The sequence below is a fragment of the Pygoscelis adeliae genome, unplaced genomic scaffold (genome assembly GCF_000699105.1).
Source record: "Pygoscelis adeliae isolate BGI_AS28 unplaced genomic scaffold, ASM69910v1 Scaffold241, whole genome shotgun sequence".
Taxonomy (NCBI): domain Eukaryota; kingdom Metazoa; phylum Chordata; class Aves; order Sphenisciformes; family Spheniscidae; genus Pygoscelis; species Pygoscelis adeliae.
In genome coordinates, this window is record NW_008824056.1 from 3769815 (window position 1) to 3791335 (window position 21521).

The 21521-nt window shown below is 44.3% G+C and overlaps 3 protein-coding genes across 3 annotated transcripts in view; 2 read left to right on the forward strand and 1 right to left on the reverse strand.

The window, feature by feature from the left end:
- Positions 1-1611, forward strand: part of P2RY12 (purinergic receptor P2Y, G-protein coupled, 12) — a 3956-nt gene extending 2345 nt beyond the window's left edge. The window contains exon 2 of the mRNA XM_009333965.1: positions 564-1611. Coding sequence (XP_009332240.1) covers positions 592-1611 — 1020 coding nt within the window. The 5' untranslated portion in view covers positions 564-591. The remainder of the gene's footprint in view (positions 1-563) is intronic.
- The window catches only part of MED12L (mediator complex subunit 12-like), a 148172-nt gene that overhangs the window by 50572 nt on the left and 76079 nt on the right, over positions 1-21521 (reverse strand). The gene's annotated exons all lie outside the window — the stretch shown is intronic.
- Positions 5035-6066, forward strand: P2RY13 (purinergic receptor P2Y, G-protein coupled, 13). Its single transcript, XM_009333981.1, has one exon. The coding sequence runs from the start codon at positions 5035-5037 to the stop codon at positions 6064-6066; it is 1032 nt and encodes a 343-aa protein (XP_009332256.1).

Sequence of the window (21521 nt, forward strand, 5' to 3'; positions counted from 1 at the left end):
TCCCAGCTCCTCTCTGCCGCCAGGCCATCGCCCGAGGCAGCACAGCTGGGTCGAGCCTGGCCAGGCCATGGCCCATGGCCCAGCTCGGGCCTCACCAACTGTAATGTCAGCGGCAGGGCCACAGGGGCCAGGAGATCCACGTCAGGGTCCCCAGCCCTGTGCTGCACCCAGCGAGAGCTGTGCTGTCACCTACGCGCAGGGGAACAGGCGACACAATGCCAGCTGCGCCTCCCCTGCAGCCCACCGCCATGCCGGCCCCTTGCCCACTCCTGCAGCGTGGGTCTCTGGGAAGCTGTGTGGGAAGCTCAGGAGGTTAGGATGGAAGGTCACCTCAGCATTTCAGTCACGGAAGATCAAACCAGGCCACGTTACAAACATCGCTACATCTACTGCTCTTCTCCTGTAGAAACCTGACATCCTTGGTAAAACAAAACACAACTTACAGCAGTCAAAATCCCCAAAGAAAAGTTCCCAACACAAAAATTAAAAGTAGACAGAAAAGGCTGAAGTCTTATGACAGATATAACTCACAATGTAATTTTTCTTCTTTTTTGTTTTTACAGGGAACAGGGGGGAAAAGACGAAGTGCAAATGAAAGCTACAACCAACTTCAGCTACTCTAGAAACAACAGCAACTGCACCAGCGATAACAAAATCAGTCAAGTCATTTTTCCTTTGCTTTATACAATCCTGTTTCTGGTGGGTATCACCATGAATGGCCTTGCAATGTGGGTCTTTTTTAAAATATCCAGTAAATCCAATTTCATCATCTTCCTCAAGAACACTGTCATTTCTGACTTCCTCATGATCTTGACTTTTCCATTTAAAATCCTTAGTGATGCAAAGTTGGTATCATGGGTACTGAGAGGATTTGTGTGCCAGGTAACCCAGGTTGTATTTTACTTCACCATGTACATTAGCATTTTGTTTCTTGGTCTAATAACTATCGATCGCTATCAGAAAGCCACTTCACCATTCAGAACCTCAACACCAAGGAGCCTTTTAGGTGCCAAGATCCTGTCCACAGTGATTTGGATAACAATGTTTGCTCTTTCATTACCCAACATGATTCTAACGAATAAGAAGAAAACACCTCAGAATGTAAAAAAGTGTGCTTTCTTGAAATCTGAGTTTGGCTTAGTCTGGCATGAAATCGTAAACTATATTTGTCAACTTATCTTCTGGGTTAATTTAGCAGTCATAGTTGTATGCTACATACTCATAAGTAAAGAACTGTACAAATCCTATAAAAGGACAAGGTGCACAGGAAAGGCGTCCAAAAAGACTGTAAATCTGAAGGTTTTCATCATTATCGCAGTGTTCTTTATTTGTTTTGTGCCATTCCACTTTACTAGAATCCCCTACACATTGAGCCAAACAAGAGACGTTTTTGAATGCTCTGCTCAGAACACCTTGTTTTACTTGAAAGAGAGCACGCTGTGGCTGACATCGCTAAATGCTTGCCTAGATCCATTCATATACTTTTTCCTTTGCAAATCATTTAGAAAGTCCTTGCTAGACATGCTGTGCAAGCACACAGCATCGTCAGAACTCAGAGCACAGATAAAGGAGCAGAATGAAGGAGATGACACAGATGAGACGCCACTCTAGAGCTAAGAACTACCCATACCCCTTCTTGGCCACATACGTTTATCGGTGGGCGGAAGCAGCACAAATCCTGCAGAAGAGTATCTAGAATTTCACCGACTTCTTTAGAAATTGTTCTACAGATGAAGCACAAGCACCCTGGAACCAACATCACTGGTTGCAAAAATGGTGAAACTAGAAAGCTTGAATAAAACAAGAGCACCACCTGATCACAACCTTCATGCTTGTCAGAATTGCTAGGAAGAAGTTTGAACTTACAGTTAGAGCTGTAAGGAAAAATTAACACAGAGTCATGAAATGCTACAGATGAGATTATGAACTGCACAGATTTTGCAGAAATAGCTTAACTTGGGCCAGAGTAAAACCATAACAACACAAGATCTGGGAAATGCAAATAAAATCCACAGTAAATGTGATTTTTAAATACAGGGAGTTGTCACCTTGTACGCAACTGGCAGACAAACAGAAATATAGGACATACATAGATAAGCTATTTATCTGTGCAGATTTTTGGTAACAGAATAACATTTCGCTTATCTCATTATATGCTTGTAACTCTTAATCCATTGACCAATAATTAACAGTTGTATGTCAGAGGAAATTATTTCATAATCAGACTTATCTTGATGTGAATTAAATCTTCGAATACTTCACCTTACTATATGAATAAACAAAAAATGTACGCTTTTATAGAGAACAATATATTATATTAGAAAATATACAAAGACTCAATTTACAGAATACTTAGATCTTAGGGAGAGAAAGACTCATGGTAAAATCTTTACTGATTATTAAGGGCAGCTTTTTTGTACTATGCAAAAAATTCAACCACTTCCCCTTTTCATTTGGAAAAGTTGGGGAAAAAAAAAACAGGGAAGTATTTTCAGGTGCATAACATTTTCAGGTATCATAACCACACATGTAAAGGATCCTAGGCTTTTGTAATAAATTATGGTTCATTTATCATCACTGCAAAACAGTTCCAATTCAGAAATATGTTTCACCATCATGCAAGAGCTCAGTCCTGCCAAAAGTCGTTGCCTGTCTACCCTTCTCCAGTACTTATCTGTGCCTGGCAGGGCACCGGGCATTTTTACGACTGATACCCAATTTCCTAAAAAGTTAAAAGACAGTTCACTTTCTTTAGCACTCAGCCTTAGAGTTTGTGCATCTCTTATAACCTGCCTGGATGAATTAAATATTTTTCAAAACGTTTCATGCACTGCTTATGCTGGTATATGCACCAACATTGATTACAATCAGTAACGGGGTTATACCACAGAAAACAGGGCACCATTATTTCCCTGGAACCAGTGCTGCCAGTCACTGCAGAGCACACGCTCCACAACCAGCCCCATGGGGCCCAGGACTGATCAGCTTCAGCTGATGCCCAGAAGGGAAACGCGAGATGCCCCACGTCCACCCAACGCTCCTTCCCCACATTTTTTGTACCTATACATGGAGAGAGAGTGGCAATTATGTGGCAGCTGCTTTTCCTGATCAGATGAGCTGTCCAGACAACAGATGCTACAGCTATCTGTGTACCATACAGCAGTCACTGATAGGAATGCGAAGGCACTTAGTACCTGCCTCTTACAGTTGGGAACAGTGTCAAGAGGTCAGTTTGGAAGAAAACGTGCAAGATGCTGCCTTGGACATCAGTCCTGGGGAATTGCAATGGACCATCTCAGCTTTATATCGTCCTTGATGAATGAATAGAAGTAGGGTCAGGCAGCTAGGGACATGTCACGCTGATGACAATGTCGAGGGTGACCTTCATCCCAATCATCCTCAAGGCTCTTTGCTCTCTGCCAGCTATTTAACACCGACATCAGCATGCACACCTACATTAACCAAAATGTAGATACTAATGCACAAACTTACTGTCAATACAGCTGCAGCCTGAGAACCTCAAAAAGCAATTCATGTCTGCCCACAAAAGGATGGCTTGAATGTGAGCCATTTCCCACATGGCAGCAAGCAAGGAGCCAGAACCCTAAGTCACATCAGCTGACAGAAAAATACAAGACAAATCACATGACTCAGTTAAACTTATACAAAAACTGTTTACAGAGAAATGCACTAGATTCCAACATTATACATAATAAACACATAATAAATACAAAGTATACCATGCAGCAGCAGCAGCTTCTGCCAGAACCAAAAAGTGGCTCTAACCAGCACGCTGTATCACCTGGCTACACTGACACCAAAATAAACCAGAAATCCCATTCTGGAGACAAAAAGTCAAGCTCTGGTTCATGTGTCAATATTAACAGGTTACAGAGGGAGGGTACAGTTTCTGAATATGTCAGTGCACATGATTCTGTAGCCGAGTAACCCACTGTAAGGGTGGCTCTGAGCAGATGTTTTGGTCACACATTTGATGATGACTAGTGCTGTCCAGAACAGGGGAATTCACACACACAAACAAGAACTCAGAACTACATTTGAGGATTATCCTGGAAAACTGTCAGGAAACACTCTGTTTGTTCATCCCACGTCTCTAAAGGCGCCAAATCATAATGGCACAGTGTAGGTGCCATCAGGTCTGCCCCACACAAACAAAAAGCCAGAAAATGTGCCTGTCTTGATGGATATGGTAATTTTTTTATTAGTATAGGAGAAGGTAGTGTACTTTCTGACAGAGAGCAAAAGGAAGAGAGATAAGCAACAGCAAACGTGATTAACGAACTCAGGCGATACATGAAAATGAGGAAGGAAACAACAACCAACACCAACAGAAAAAGTCTCATCTTTCTACACATTTCCCCATTCTTAATACTTTGCTCGAGGCTTCTGTCAGCAGAGGAACAGCGGATGAACCGGAGATAGCCAAAGACCCCTCTCTGAAACAGTTGCTGCCAGGTTTGCTCAGGTACTTGCACAATCAGAGCGTTCACGTGGTGTGATGGGGCACTCGGTCATCTGGCTTTCAGATGTACGAGGCTGATAACCAGCAGTCTGCATCTTATTTTGAAAGTGTTATTTAAATCTGTGCTGAGAAAGGAAAAATGGTGTGTGCTTCGTAAGAAATACCAGAAGTTGCTTCCCCAGAAGCACCTTGCTTTTGGGCCACAACTGTAAAATTTCTATTCAATGTTAAAATACATTTCCATGTAAAGACAAATGGTGCTTTAGGCAATCTGCTGTTATACCTTGTTATAATATTATCTTAGGCCTCCATAATGAATATATACCATTTTCGCTTTTTATTAGATGTTAGTTTGTAAACAGCTTAAACTTAGGAAAATATTTAGATTTTCTATGAACTAGAAGAGAAATCTGTCGGTCTATTTAATGCACGTTCAGGTTTTGTGTTTATTTGTGTAAACCTGCCAGTCACTGCAAGGAACATGCAATTTTAAATACAGAATGTTATGTTTTATGATTTCTCTCTCCTTTTCACCCAAGTTATTTCAAACAATGGGCGACTTCGCAAACGAGAGTATTGTCAGTAACTCCAGTGGAGCACCCTACTCTGCACCATGCCACCGAGACACCACAATCACCCACCTGGTCTTCCCAGTACTGTACACACTCATCTTCCTTCTGGGACTCGTACTGAACAGCCTAGCTTTTTGGGCTTTCTTCCATATTCCAAGCACATCAACTTTCATTGTCTACCTGAAAAATATCTTAGTTTCTGATTTTATAATGACCCTGATGCTCCCTCTAAAAATCCTGACGGACTCTGGCCTGGGACCATGGCAACTCAAAGCCTTTGTCTGTCGCTTCTCAGCCGTAGTATTTTACGACACCATGTATATTAGCATAGTGCTACTTGGTCTCATTGCTTTTGACAGATTTCTCAAGATTGTGAGACCTTTTGGGAAGTTCTGGGTGCAAAAACTGTCCTCAGCAAAGATCCTTGCGGGTCTGATCTGGCTCTTCTTCTTTGTTCTCTCTCTGCCTAACATGATCTTATCGAACAAGAAAGCAACGCCCCAATCCGTGAAGAAGTGTGCCTCGTTGAAGAATTACTTCGGACTCAAATGGCACGAAGCTGTCAATTATATCTGTCAGTTCGTCTTCTGGACTGTTCTCATCCTCATGTTTCTATTTTATACAATTATTGCCAAAAAGGTATATGAGTCTTACAAAAAAACACAGAAGACAGACAACAAAAGCGAACAAAGGATCAAGGGGAAAGTATTCATCATTTTTACTGTATTTTTCTTATGCTTTGCCCCCTTTCATTTTAGCAGGGTTCCCTATACTCTGAGTCAAACAGCCACCCGAATGGACTGCCGTCTGCAGAACCAGCTCTTTGTCACAAAAGAAAGCACTCTGTGGCTGGCTGCCACAAACGTCTGCATGGACCCCCTGATATACATGTTCTTGTGCAAACCATTTGTAGAAAAGGTTTTATGCAGGAGAGTAAAGACATTTCGGAAAACAGTTCACACAAATCCAAAAACCGAACTGATCACACGAATGTCTGCTACTGAATCTTGATTCTGCAGCTTCACTCTCTACAGTCTCTGCATATTCATAGAGAAGTTAAAAAATAATTTGTTTTACTTCTGCTGTAGAAAATGAAAGGGTGGTTGTACTGTAATATTAATACTTAATAAAAACAGCACAATGGATTTCCCTATTTATGCTCGCTGTTTAGTCTTAATAGCCAAAAAGCTGTCACTCAAACTGCCAGCCCCAATCTAACAGCCATCTTCCCAAGCTGTGCTCTCTCATTGACACCACCATCATTAATCAAAGCTGTGGAAGCCCAGCTGTGTCTTGGTTGTGCCTGCCCAGCCACAGTACTGCTACACTCACACCACAGAGATCTGTATTACCTCGGAGTCACTCATGCAAGTTCACAGACATAACCACATCGGTCTGAATAGAAAAATAGCATTGATGATGCATAAAACTAACAACAATCAGTTTGTAGTCTTGCATTTCTGTGCTGGCTCTGCAAAGCTAATGAGAACAGAGGTTTTTCTGATTTGGTCACTAAATCATGTCCACCTCACAGAATACAGACAAACTGTAGCCTATGAATTAAAATACCTTCATATAACTTAAGACAATCTACAGAATAATTCTATCTGCTTTAAACAAAAAACGCTTACATGTTAACACTTAAGCAGCTTACTGACTATGGCTGCTTCTAAGGACAATTTAGCTTTATTTGGGCTTAAAACCCAGAGCTGTTGATTTTGTATGTCAGTAATTCTTACACTGGGTGTCAGCTCGGCTGGCACGTCACAGGGCAGGGAAGAGGAGGAACTGTACTTCACAGAGCGAAGAAGGACACAGTCCCTCCCCGTCCCTACCCACCTTTCTCACAGCCGTAATTACTTTCCTACCGCCTACACTGTTTCACTATCCTTCCTCTCCACTCCCAGCGGGGACTTTGGTGGAGGATGCAGTCGGCAATACACCAGAGTCCCCCCAGAGCGCACTCCTCGTCCAGGCTAGCAGAAGACCCAGGACTGCTTCCCCTGCAAAGGGCACCCCAGAGCCGTGCAGCATTCACCCCTACCCTACCACTCACCAGAGGGGAACAGCCAGAAATGTTCCCCTGCGTGGCACATTCACTCTTCCCAGTCCCAACGATGGGCAAAGAGAAGGCAGCAAGCAACACTGCCTAACCCTCCCTGTGCAGAAAATCCCTCTCCACCCAGCTCACCGCACCATTCACAGAGCTCTCCTTTAGCTATCCCACAGGGGAAGTCCAAATGGATGTGCCTAAAGAGAAACTGCTTTCTAACTGAAAATCCTGGAATTTATTTCACTATTGTACGACTTGAAAGACATACCAACCATTTATTGACTCCAACTCTACAACTCTCATATTATAAAAACTGTTAAACTTTCCTTAGCCCTCAGCAATGCTTCCTTGCTTCTCAAACAACATGTTCCTACTGCTACTTGCCCCCCCCGACATACCTGCCACCCCGAGGACTACCTCTGCATCATGCACTGCTCAGGTGACATGGCATTGCACAAGGGGCCTCAGGGAAAGCACCACAACTTGCTCTCTTCCATCAGCCCTATTGCCTGTTGGAACTCCCATCACCCCTCCTGCCTCCTGCCCGGTACCTGGACACTCATCTCCTGCTGCTTTGTGACACTGTGGAGCTGAAGTGTGAGAGTCCCCAGCACCTTGCTGAGAAAAGAGTCAGAAAACTGCTTAAAGAAATGAGTGTGAAAATGTTTCTCTAAGCCTCTTGATATAGTACAGCAACTAACATAGTGACCAGAGCTAAACATCAGGAGAAGACGGTTTGTAAATCAGCTGTGATCTTCCACCAGGCAGGTGCCCATGGAAATCTGTGTTCCTGAGCTTTGGGTATATTAGGGAAGAAGTCAGCACTGAACTTTGCAGCTCAGTCCTCCCTCTTCCAAATGAATCACACCAGCATAGCTAATATGGAGGTCCTCAGGACTCTCAGCACAGACTTACATCCAGCTCTGGATTTAAGAGTGGAACTCTGGCCCATTATTGTGGCTATTACAAAGACAGTAACATAAAATGAGCAATATGGCAGTGATCAACTATGAAAACGCTGAAGAACAGAAAACTTATTCAACTGTGGAAGTTTTTTTTATTTTCTCATTTCTACTGCTTGTAATACAAGGCTCATTTAACGCTGTGCACAAACACATACCAGCAGTACACACAGTTAAGTACTAAGAGCCTGCATGTAAGGGTGGGTGTAACCACAAAATGGGCTGAGTTGCTCCTTAAATAAGGGGTGTGCCAAAGGTTTCAGAGGAGTCTTAATCATCTGTTTTTCAGCTGCTGCTTCTTAGGTAGGTAAAAGGGAGCCAGAGTTACCAAACTCTGGAGCAGAGAAATGCAAGGTGACTGCAAGGATAAGACATCTGGTTGATCCACTTACATAAAAAAAGTCCCTCAAAATTCTAACATTTGGGATTTTGCATTTTTTTCTGCAAGTTTTTAGATCCCTGCCTCCAGATGGAAGTAAGAATTGTAACAGTTAAAATGCCTCAAAGTTTAGGTCTCTGCTTTCTAAAGCTCAAAAAAATAACCAAAGCAATATTTTATATTTTACACCTAACCAAAATGGAGACATGTTTTGAGAACAGACTTCCCTTGAAGATGAGGAAGCCATCAGCCTAGACCAGAGGTAGAGAGTACCAACAGCATGCCATAGAAAGCTGCTCTTCTGGGCTCTCCAGATTTTCTTTAGTGCAGTCAAGGAATTTATGTAATTCAGTAAAGTTTACTAGTGTATTCAATACAACAGTCACCATTTTTCCAAATCTGATTTTTTTTCCCAGCTTAACTTGGAAAGGCTGGTACTGACACTTGTGTCCCAGGAGCTGCTAAGAGAAATGTTTGCTTTTCCTAGATTCAGCAGTTGTACAAGACAGAGCAAACGCACGTAACATTTCCACCTTACGCATGCCTACTCCAGTCCATCACCACCATGAGGCAGCAGCAGGGCTTTTCCTTTCCACATCCAAATGTTCATTTGCTCGGCTTGTCTATGCTCCAGACTAGAAGCAACAGACAACCTAGAAACTGGAAAACTGGCACCAGGCCTTAAACTTGTTCAGACAAATGAACCTTATTCCAGGCTTCTATGGTCCAGGATTCACACAAAAACTATTGACACTTATTCTAAACATTTTTACAGGTTGTTTAGTTCCCAAAAGGGGAACTATAGGGCACTAGGCAGTCAAGTTTTGTAGCAAATCAATCTTATTTGGGTACACAAAGGCTTACATATATTTCTTTGTATTTTTTATTTTACTTGCGTTTCAGAAAAAGGAAACCTATTATACCTTTGCCTAATACACGCACCATCTAGCCTTCCAGATTTTGTATCGTACTGCCTCTCCTCAGAGGGACAGCAAGTTAATTCCTGAATGCCTAAAGACAAATTCTGCACTTCATACACGTCCTGACTCTTGGGCACTCTTGTTATGAGAAAACTCTCATAACAAACAGCAGTACTTCAATTAATTACAAATGCAAAACAACAATTTGCATCATGAACAAGAGCTAGGAAGCCAAGTCGAGCAATGAAGATATTACCCATATGATTACACACAAACACACAGAGCCAGCAGGTTGCATGTGAAAACTAAAGGCACTAGGGTAGACCGAAGTCTGTAGACAGGATCAGCCAGCCAAGGTGTATAACTTCAGGTTACCTATCAACATAATGCGAGGAACTCGAGGATAGAGGAAAAAAGAAATGAGCTTTTTAGAAGTCAGTTCTTAATTAACTCTTTTCCTCCCTCTTTCATAGTGACAGCCATCAAAACCATGATAGAAGTAAACCACACAAGGAAAGGGGAAGTGTCAAATTCTTCCAAGACACTTCCACTGACAAAAGCACCTCCATCTTGCACATCTGAAGGTATAACACTGGAGGAATCGTCCCAGTGTTGCAAGCTCTGATCATCCTACCACTTTTCTATGTTCAAAAAAAAGAAAAAGCCAGTGTCATATATTATCCAGGTGGCTAATCTGCTTTAAAAATAACCCTGTAGTTCACATTGCTAAATATGATAGTAAAGGAGTTTTAGAATGAAGCAACACAATAATTGTTGTAATAACGTCGTTCAGGCTCTTACGAAATCTGAGAATTGCTCTCTAATCACCAGAATACAAAAAGGGACATCCAACCTTTAAATAATGTGAACAATAGTAAAGTTATAGGTTAGCTTTCAGCTTTTCTTTACATCAGAGCTTCACATTTCTTTCGCGCTGTTTTTACGACAAGCTCCATAGCATTTCCTTTTCATGTGGCGGCTAGTCCTGACTTGCTCCAGCCTGAGAACAGCCAAACAACACGTCTGAATTAAAAGCCTGCTAGGGGATGCTATGGCAGTGGTTTCTAACCCATTAAGTTTTACTGATACACCAAAATACAGAGATTTTAAAGAAAAGTTAATGTGCCACTGTACCACATTCAAAAAACAAACAAACAAAAAAACCCCATACTTATGTAGATTTTACGAATCTATTTATTATTTGACCACTGTTAACACACAAATTTGGTGTGTGTACTCCACAGAGTACCAACTATTAAACGCTTGGGTCTCTGTAAGAAATTAAATTATATTTTTTAAACATTTCAGTTTTCACTTCTAATTTCTCCCCTTCTTCTCCATGACATGTCCTTCAGCACTGTTTCTCAGACCCCAGCCTAAGACAACACCAGCATTAGAAGTGCCTGAAGAACAACAGTGCAAATCAAACCATAACGCGCTGTCGTGCCATGTCTTGACTGAAGCCCGCAGGACTGAGACCAGAGGAGCGGACACATTTGTCAGCACCACCCCAGGGTCGGAACCGTGCCCCGCACCAGGGACGCAGTACAGCACCCGGCTTGGGAGCACGTGGTCTTGTGCAAAACACGAGTCAAGCATGTAAAACTGCTGTTTATGACCTATCTGCAAATCTGCTTCCAGCCCTCAGCTATGGCACTCGGACTTCCAGGTTCCCAAGTCGCTGATCCCAGGCATCTGCTGTTCCTCAGAACAGAGACAGGAGCTTATCACTCTGCGGCTGAGGGGCATGATGTCAGGCGGTCTGTGCACAGAAACACTGGAAGCAAGACCAACACAGTGTGAATGCTTTGTTCAGTGCCCAAGCTGTGAAGTCTCTGCTCCTCTAAGGGCCTCTGACACTGGAATTTTGGGTTGTACAAACATCCCAGAGAAGGAACATCTATTACGAGATATCTCGATGGAAGAGAGAGGTGGATTTCTCCTGCAACTTCTGCAATGTTCCCCAGAAACGTCAAAGAGAGGTCTTCTCTTCAGGAAACCTGAAGGACTACCTATGTGGCCTGCAACAAGCGGGTGTCCACTGTGGCATCTGGATGAGTGTTCAGACATAGCTCTTGAGAGCCAGGTTTCTGTAAGATGGAAATTTTGAAGGGTCTAATCCCAGCCAATTTTCGAGACGCCAGCACGAGAACCCACCTTCCCTCAACTCTGCCTCGTGAAGAGTCATCCAGAGACAGGACACAGATTGACAGCACCAGAACTGTGAGCACTGTTCACATCACTCATCTCCAGGGCCCATGTGCCTGCAGCAAGTCACTTACAAGCTAGCCTGATCTCCAAGTGTCTCCTTTTTGAAAGGATGCAGTATCTGAGGGGTGAACCGAACAGCATCAAATGGGAAATTGGCCTGAGATATGTGGTGAAGATAATCTGTGCACAGAACAGCAGCCACAGACCATGACACTACCAGCTACATCTAGTACTGGAGTCCATTGCACAATCAGGTCACACAAGATACAGACAGAAAATCACCGCTGGTAATACCCGTGGGAAAAGACCGAGAAGTCATCACCTTGTCAGAGCTAAACTCACAGAGCTCTAACACAGGCACTGACAGGTCTACGTTGCAACAAAGCCAAAGAATAGACCCTTTGGACAATGGTTGTTTTACCACTGGAGAGGAGAGGAGACCACAGTGGTGAAAAAGTGGTGCTAAGGTAAGATGCAAAGCTGAGTATAACAGGTCTGACTCGAGCATCAAACATCTGGTATTGGGGAATAGATCTGAGAAATCCCCAAAAGGGTAAAGAAACAAAGAAAGAGATTCAAATGAAATCCCCCAAATTCTCAAAAGGAAAAAGATGAGGCCAACCCCAAAATCAGCACAGAATTTGCACAGCACCCTGTCCTCAGGTAAACCAGACCGTGCTGAAAGTCAACCAAAGAGCTCAAAGTACGAGGCCCATCCAGATATTCTCATATTCTCCCAGCACAGCCACAGGAGAAAGGGCAAGATAGTTAAACAGTCTTGTACACTCCCCAGAGGAAGAATGAGGTCTCCACTTAACAGAGAGCGAAGACAGTGATTTACAGAGACAGGAGTGAAACACCTCAGAAGAGATTTAATGCTGAGAAATCATAGCTACGTGGCTATGCAGTGAGCTGTACCGTACCTGAGCTGTGCTAACTGATGATAGCACTTACCACTGTATCCCAGGGTGGCTCTCACTGCCCTCTCCACGGGATAACTTCTCAGCTCAAAGCAGCAGCCTACAAGACCATCAGTCAGGCACATACTCCTGTCTTACACAAGCTCCACTGAGAAGAGAGAACCAGATCACCACAAGTAATGTTAGGGTTGAAAATGGCTGAAAGCCACTGAGGAGGTGAACCAAAATTGGAAGGAAAAACAGAAGGCACCATTAGTCTAGAAACAAGACAAGCAGTTGAGAGGGGAACAACACACAAGCAGCTGCTAAGCACTGGAGCACAAGGGACAGCTGAAAGAAGGTAAAATGGTGACTGGCACACACTGTCTTATGTAGCCATGTGCAAGGTCTGAGAGAGGCGGAGACTTCGTCAAGTCTCCTCTGCCTAACTGCAGAAAAAGCCTTCTCCATCCTCAGGTGATGTGATGTGTGCACTCCAGCATGTGCATGCAATGGGGACCATCACTTAACGTCAAAATATCCAGCTCCTGAGATCAGTTTTGCAGCTTGCAGTAATAAAGGTAAAAACATGACAGAAGTATAACACATGTTCTTGCTGGCTTCATTTGCATTATCTGTTTTGCCTTGCAAAAGCTGGTCTTCGAAGATGAGCCGTGCCAGAAGTCTCCTACGGTCAGGGACTGCACCTGATTGAAGGGAGAGGTCCCGAGGCAAGTGGGAATTTTACAGTTTGTGCACTAGCAGAAATGTGGAAATTAGCACAGGGCCCCCCCTGGACACATGGCCAGAGGAAGCTGTTCACCAGTATGGGGAGGGCAGCTGGTAGGACCTGCTCCTGCTCCAGCTCCTCACAGGGCTCCACGCATCTGCCAAGGGCACCTATGTAGAAGGCTATCCAGTTTCAGAAGAGGGGGGCTGGGGTTTCAGTCCCTCAGATCTTTGAGGAAAAAAGTAAAAAAATGTGTATGGAGAAGTCCAGGCAGAACAGATAGAGCAGTCTGAGAAAAATGACTTGGCAGCCATTGCTCTCATAGCATTAAGATTCTTTTTTCTTTCCTCCTGAAGATTTAATGAGGGAGATAAATATTTGCTTTCTTTCTAAGAAGGCAGCAGAAATGGGAAATTAACTATTTCATCCTCTACTGACACGAAGCAAAATTTTGTCCTGATATGACTACTGCCGTGATTATTTCAATGCTCTTAAGGCACTAATTATCTTACTCTAAATTTGCGTACACCCAGGACCACTGATAGCAGGACTGCAAGAGTCAGCGGGCTCAGTCAAGAGTCTTAAAGAACACTGTGACAGTAAAAAGTATGCAGTAAACAGACAGTCTAGTCATTTTAGCTGAAATATTTAGTTACAGACTTAACATTTTACTTTCATCCTACACGCTATTAAGAAGAGAGGATCTGTTGAAAGCATAACATTAGTGTCTAAATATAGTCAAATTAATAATTGACATGATAATCTCAATTAGCAGATATTTGTATCTATCCAGCACAAGATTTTTCAGTATCACATTAAATTCGCATTCACCCTGCAGACAAAACTCTATTAACCGAAAGGCACAGGCACGGTTACACAGGTTGCTGTAAAACACAGCTTCAGACTGTCTGCAACGTCTTGCTGCACGAAGGCTGCTGCCTTTAACAGGCACTCACCCACCTCTCAGGTGAATCACTGTCTGCGTCCTGGGCGCCCGAGCTGCTCCGGAGCCAGGAAGTGAGCCGGAGCCGCTCACCTACCCTGGCATGTGAGTCATTCCCAGGAATGAGAAAGCCAGTTGCTCCAGTTGCTCCTGGCCAGGGGAATTTTGACTCTCTGATCAGGTATCGCAAAAGAAAGCCATCGGAAGCAAAAAAGCTTACTTCCAGATATGGTTTATTTAACTACCTTATCGCAAGAAATACTCTCATGCCTACTGTAGTTTCAAGATGCATTTTGGAGGAGTCTAAGGCACTTTCGAGATGCAGCTCAGAGACAAGTGGAAGGCGACAATGGTGACAGGTAAGTGAGCATCTGAAAAGCGTTTGATAAGTTGTTCTGTGAAATTTCTTGTTCTTAATCACCCTCAAGTGAAAAGAAAACAGGAATTAAGATACAGTTGCTGAAAGCCAGACTTGGAACCATAAACTGAGTATCAGATCAATTGAAAGTGTGAAAAGTTCTCAAAATAGTGCGACTTTACTAAGCTTTTATTCATTCATTAAACGTGACTCGTTATCTTTTTCCCAATGGCAAAAAAAAGGTTTTCTACTAATCGTTCCTTCTAAGATATGAGTCAAAGTGCAGGGAGGGTTCATGGTTTCAATAACTTACTTCCTGACAGAGCTTAATTCATATCAAGTAAGATTCAGTAACTATAACATCTGAATTTGGTATAAAAGGTTTGTACTATATTCCTTTTCACCTCTTTCAGTAAAGGAAAGCATACTTGAATTCTCTTAATTATATTATACAGAATAAGGGTTCTCTTCCTTCATACTTCACTCAGATCATGTTAAAACTTGTCAGGTTCACTGGAAAAACCACATAGCTCCGAACAAGCAACCTAAAAACTATACGTCTGATTAGTCTCAAAGTTTGGGAAATATAGAAGGCACTTTCAAAAACCTATGTCATTTAGGGAGTATTTTAGATTGAAAAGGTTATTCTTAGTTACGAAGAATTGAAAGTAGCAGTGCAATTAAAGTTTTTGTATGTTAAAAAATGACTTGCCATTTGTGCATTATAGGGACTGTAGACATCTGCTGCCTTACTACATATGCTTGGTCTGGAAACTCTGGTAGCATTTCATACTTTTTTCCATCTTTTTAAAGAAGATTCTGCAATCTTCTTTTAAAAAGGGAAACCAGGAAACTCAGGCAAGCATTCAGCTGATGTCACTGGTTCACTCCCAGAAGTACAGGCCCCGAATCACATGAAACCTTCCAGCATTTCTCCGGTTACGAGCCTGCTCTGGCGGGTACCTTTCTCTTTGGGTAGGCAACCAGCTCTCCTGCACCAGCCAGACCTTCTCTTTCCTCCCCACCCTACGGGGAGGGGGAGCTGTCCAGGGGACAACCCCCTGGAGTGCAGGACGTGGGTCAGCTCTTGCAGGAGGGAGAGGAGACCAGGGGAGCAGAGGAGGGGAGAAAGGCCGAAGGGCGTGCAGGGGCCTCAGAAACAGAAAGCATCTGTTTGCATTAGGGGTGTGTGAGAAAAAGAAGCAAATTTTCAGCAGCACCAGCCGCCAGTTCCTCCTCCCTCCCTCCCCACGGAGGGTTGCCTTTCCCAGCTCAGCCTTGCTGTCTCACCCTCGGCTCCCCTCCCTAGCTGCCGGGGCCCCCCCGGGGCAGGGAGGGAGCTGGGATACCAGCTCACCCAGCACCTGCGCCCTGCAGCCCATCGTGCGCTAGCACGCACCCGTGCCGGGTGCTGAAGCACCAGAATCCCTGGGCACACGGCATTGGGAGCTGCCTGGCCGTGCAGATCCTGGGAGCACAGCTGAGCCACGAAGACACCTGGGCAGGGTGGCCAGACAGGGAACGAGCACCAGGAGAGAGGTGGCAAGTCACAATCTGGAGTTTGTCCGACACCGAAGCAGCCCTTCGGAGGCTAAATGCTCCTCAACCAGGAAGCCTACCTCCAGTCGTTGCACGTAGCCCAAGATGAGATATGAAGGGGGAAGCTCCTTCTCCTCTTTCTAGGACAAATCACTTGCTCACCTCCGCACACCAAAGTTTAGAAAGACCTCCTCTTTGACCAAGTGAGCACTAGGAAAAGCCAGTCAGGACATCTGCAGTAAGACTGTAGCATTAAACCTGAAGTGTGCAATATTTATTAAAAGTTTGGAACTAAGTGAAAATGCGCCTGACATAAACCAAGAGCTACAGACCCACCATACTGCTGTCAGCTATCAGGGCTCCATAGGAAACCAGGCTGCAAGAGACACTAACCCTAGTGCTGCCAAGAAAGCACTAGAGGAAGTCAGCGATATTAATTCCTACGTTTCAGCTGCCTTAACCCTTCCCAACATAAAAAAATTACAGTACCTTCTTAAAAAAAAAACCCACCACCTCACATCCTTGATTATCAAAAGCAGGTTTCCACATCTGACCAACAGTGAACCTCACATGAGATACTACAATAACCCCTACTTCTTTTTCCTCGGGAAAATGTCGGTGACATATCAAAGTGACAACTGATGATGAGCAGTATAAATCGGGCTTATATCACCCTCACTGCAGCAGCAGCTTCTGCCACTATACGGGGAGCAGCCAAGAGCTGGCAAAGCAGTTGGACCAGAGGAAGAGCAGCTCTCCACAGCCGGCACCCTGAAACCCCACCCAGGATTCGCAGGCTGTCCGTTTCTGAGAACAGCAGACAGAGTGGGAACTCTCCAGGCTGCTCATGAAAAATCGGGGTTGCACCAGGCTGAACTTCTCCCAGTCATACCCCAAAATCCCCGTGTCCTTTTCCTTCCTCTTTGAAATAGTGGTGTTGCTGCAAGTAGCTAACATGGTTAATTGTGTCACAGCAATATATACTGAAGCACAAAAAAACCCAGCTGACAACAGCAGATGAGGATTTTTTTGTCCTTTTGCAATGTGAATTAGAACTGCATATAAAAAAATCATAGAAATTGTTTCAATGCAAAGTAAAACACCTAAAAGTGAGACTGGAATTACTTAAAAGTTTAAATGGCACTGTCTACATGCATGTACCAATAATAATTTTTTTTTCCCCACAAGATATTTTTTCATAGTATTCCCTGTAGCAGTTGAGACACACGACAGACACACAACAGCCAGAGCTACAATGGATGAAGGTGTAATGCAATCAATCACATACCTTCATTTTTTTTCTTTGTGACCCAGACAACATCTTGACTGTTTTTAAAGTTTCATTATGAGCTTTTTAACTTAATGTTTTTCATTGCATAATACCAATACCAAACCTAAAAGCTAATATTTTCAGCAAAAAGCTCCAACAAAACTAGCCTGACACCCAAGAAGACTCTTCACCTTGCAGGCACACTGCAGAGCAGAGGCCTCTCAGGAGATCTCTACTTCTCCTGGGGCAGAGCAAACCAGGGAGCGGCTGTGTGGCACCACACTCCACTGCAGCACCAAGCGGAGCAGCTGGCTGCCTGCTCGCCTGTACAGAAGCCAGCTCCTCTGGAAGGAGCTCAAGACCGCCCAAGCACCACATGCTGAAACTTAATAACCAGTTTTTGCTTTTTGCCCAAACTATCATGTTTATAAAAGTTTTTAAATTTAAAAGACTATGACTTCGGGATAATAAAGCACACTGGATAAGTAAGGAACAGCCTATGAAATTGAAGGGTGATTATTTGACAAAGATTTCCATGCTGCCAAGAACAGAGCCCACAAAAACACAAGCAGAACAGGAACGGAAAGGCCAGGAAAGAAGCTTTTGAAGAGATTAAAAGAGGGAAAAGTTGAAGTTATTCTGGAGAAATACACATAAATGTGAACCTGCTTCTGGCCTCCACCTTGGAAGGGAAGACTAGAAATGTGACCTGGTGAGAGACTAAAACTGTGCCTTTCAAGCAGCAGCAGAACTGTAATCCAGTGGAATGGAAAGGGGACAAAGTTTGCAAATGAACGCCAAACTGGAAGGAGCAGCTGATACCCCCTGAGGGTCGTGTTGCCATCCAGAGGGACCTCGAGAGGCTGGAGAAATGGGCCAACAGGAACCTCATGCAGTTCACAGCAAGGAGAAGTGCAAAGTCCTGCCCCTGGGGAGGAACAGCCCCCTGCACCAGGACATGCTGGGGTACCGGCTGGAAAGCAGCTCCGCAGGGAAAGACCTGGTGGACAAGTTGAACATGAGCCAGCAGCCTGCCCTTGCAGCAAAGCAGGCCAACAGCCTCCCAGGCTGCATTAGGCAAAACATTGCCAGCAGGTCGAGGGAGGTGATCCTTCCTCCTGGCACAGCACTGCGAGGCTGCACCTGCAGTGCTGGGTCCAGCTCTGGGCTCCCCAGTATAAGAGAGACATGGACATACTGTAGCCCAGCACAGGGCCACAAAGATGACTAACGTACTGGAGCATCTGATGTACTGGGCAGGGGCCTGAGAGAACTGGGACTGTTCAGCCTGGAGAAGAGGCTCAGGGAGATCTCATCAATGTATACAAACACCTGAAGGGAGAGTGCAAAGAGGACGGAGCCAGGCTCTTTTCACTGGTGCCCAGCAACAGGACAGGAGGCACTGGGCACAAACTGACACACAGGAGGCTCCATCTGAACATAGGGTTTTTTGGTGGTGGTGGTGTTTTGTTTTTGTTTTTTTTAATTACTGTGAGGGTGGTCAAGCCCTGGAACAGGTTTCCCAGAGAGGTTGTGGAGTCTCCATCCTTGGAGATACTCACCACATGACCAGACATGGTCCTGGTCAGCCAGCTGCAGCTGATGCTGCTCTAAGCAGGGAGTTGGAGCTGATGAGCAACTGCAAAAGACAGTGTCAGGAAGGAGTTGAAGACTGCAGGTCGGGGCTAACAGGGCAGCAGTGAGCAAGTGGTGGTACTGGGCAGCCAGAACTTCAGGACTGCCACCTACACCTAACCCAGCTGAGACCACTGCGCATGGAAGTTGCATCTTGCATGGCATATTCTTAATGGGGGTTCAAAGAAAGCAACTCTATAGGGTTACAATACAGCTTCCACTATCAGTAGGTTTTGTGCAACCAGAAACAACCATCAGAAGCATCTTCTAGAAAGAAGCAAAGGAAACATTCCAGAGTTAATCCTTTCCTCCTGCCTAATTAGAGGCTGCCATACTGAGAAAACATTAATTATCCCAACTCTGCCAACCATTGCATTGTGCTCTCTTCTTTTTTTTTTTTAAAAAAAGAAAGGCAAGCAATTGCAACACATAGCTCCTCTTCACCAACAACGGCCATTTACCTGCTGCCCAATGGGATACCATTGCTGTTGGCAGTTCTCTCCTAACTCTTCATGTAAAAGCAATTGCAGCCTAAAGGAGATGTACTTTAGCACTACACTTCACACTACACTGCTTTAGAAATGGCAGTCGAAGTGCTGGCCTCTTCTACAGAAAAAAACAGCCTGCAAACAGCCAACTGCTGTAGTCAGCCTGCAAAGAGCAAAGCACAATACACAAGACCAGGACCCACAATAAAGGCATGACAGTAGTTTCTGCTTTTTGGTCATGAAAAATGCACATGCTTGTCATTAATGCAACAAAGCACTGGAAAGCATTTCTTCAACATCACTTAGGAACTACGATGCATATACAAGAGCAAAGAGAATTCATGCATCTTTAGGTTCTGCAAATAAGTTTAAAAAATAAACAGTCTTACAGTAATGATTTACAACACGTACTAGATTTTGTAACCTCTGCATAGAAAATCTGATTCAAAGTAAGTAATATTAATCCATGAACTTTTAACGAGGAACAGTTCAAAAGACAGAAAAAAGAACGAACTTGATAGTTCAGGCAGCATTTCAAAAAGGTCTCGTCAGTGCTATCCCACATAGGTGAAAATAAGGGTTCATAATCATTCACTTGAAACGAGAAAAAAATTAATGGTTACATTTGGACAAAATATTCCAAAAGTGACTTTGAGAAAGTTAGATATGTCCAAATAATTTTATTTTTTTTAAGTGAGGAAATCATGTTATCCTAAGGGCATATTGCTCAAAAATTGAGAATTTTGCATATTAAACAGTATTATTTAATGCTTACTGCAGCATTCTGCTACACCCAGTTCAGGCTCTCCTGCAACTGTAAAAACTGAGTTACAGGTGCAAACTGAAGGTGGGATTTCAGGCAATACCTACAGTAAAGCATGGGTAGAGACTGATGTAGAAAGCGTAAATGAGCACATTTAGCTGGTTACTCAGATGCAAGGTAAAACTAGCACAGGCACTGAAAATATGCACGGTACTTTTAGCTGTCATACAAAGTACCAAGAAAGACTAAACCCCAAATTTCAGTAAGTGACTGCATGCGGGAAGCTCTATGGGTTACAGGAATGGTGTACAGATAATTTTTCCTGGAGACACCTCTTGTGCAAAATGACTGTGGGGAAGGAAGTCTCCGTTAGCAGCATGTCTCAATGAGGATGTGGAGGGACTGCTTCTCCCACGTGCATACCAACACAGATTTCAGCTCAGTGTTCGGCAGAGGCTTCCATGGGAGGTATGCTCCCTAACCACTGGCATCATGTGTCTTCTACTGAAGACAAATGGATAGGACAGGGCAGGGACAGGATAGGATCCTGGAGACAAGAGAAGCAGCTCCACCAGCTGAAGGCAGATGGAAGCAAGCTGCACTGCATCCCAGGGCCAGGATGCTGTGCTCTTCAGAGACACGTGAGAGAAAAGTTAGGCTGGAATTGAGGGGGAAGTTCAAGGGGGAACCTGAAAACCAAGAAGGGGGTTTTGTACTAGGTTCTGAAGCAGACAAGCTTTCTGAGCAGAGGCAGTGGTTCCTGTTTCTGGATATGACTAAGCAGACAAGCACCGTAAGCCACAGCTGAAGACAGTTATACCCTAGTTCTTATTTTTCAACTTCTGCGCAATTCAGTTGGTTAAGGATGGCAGTGTTACTGTATTACAGGGAACTAGCACATATGCTCCTTTGCCACCACACTCCTAGAAAGGCAGGCACTGGGAGCCAAGGGCACAAAGCCCCACGGAGGGCTATTTTCACCCTCTCCCCAGCCACCCCACGTTGAAGCAGTTCCCAGTTTGAAGCAGCCATCACGTGCCAGCTGGCTGAGTCAGACACGCAGGGTGGTGGATGCCACCATTTAGTTCAGCCAGCCTTTGGCAGGCATGCAGGAGCAGGCACCCCAGGTCTCTACCACTGAAGCAGAGCGTGGCTGAGGCAGGGGCACCCCTGGAGCTCCCCACCCTACCCCAGGCAGGGCCTGTGACACCAGGCTGCAGGGCCATGCCCAGTCAGGAGGTATCTCCCAGGATGAAGATCCACAGCCTTCATGGGCGACCTGCACCCATGTTTAACCACCCACACAGTAAAAAAAG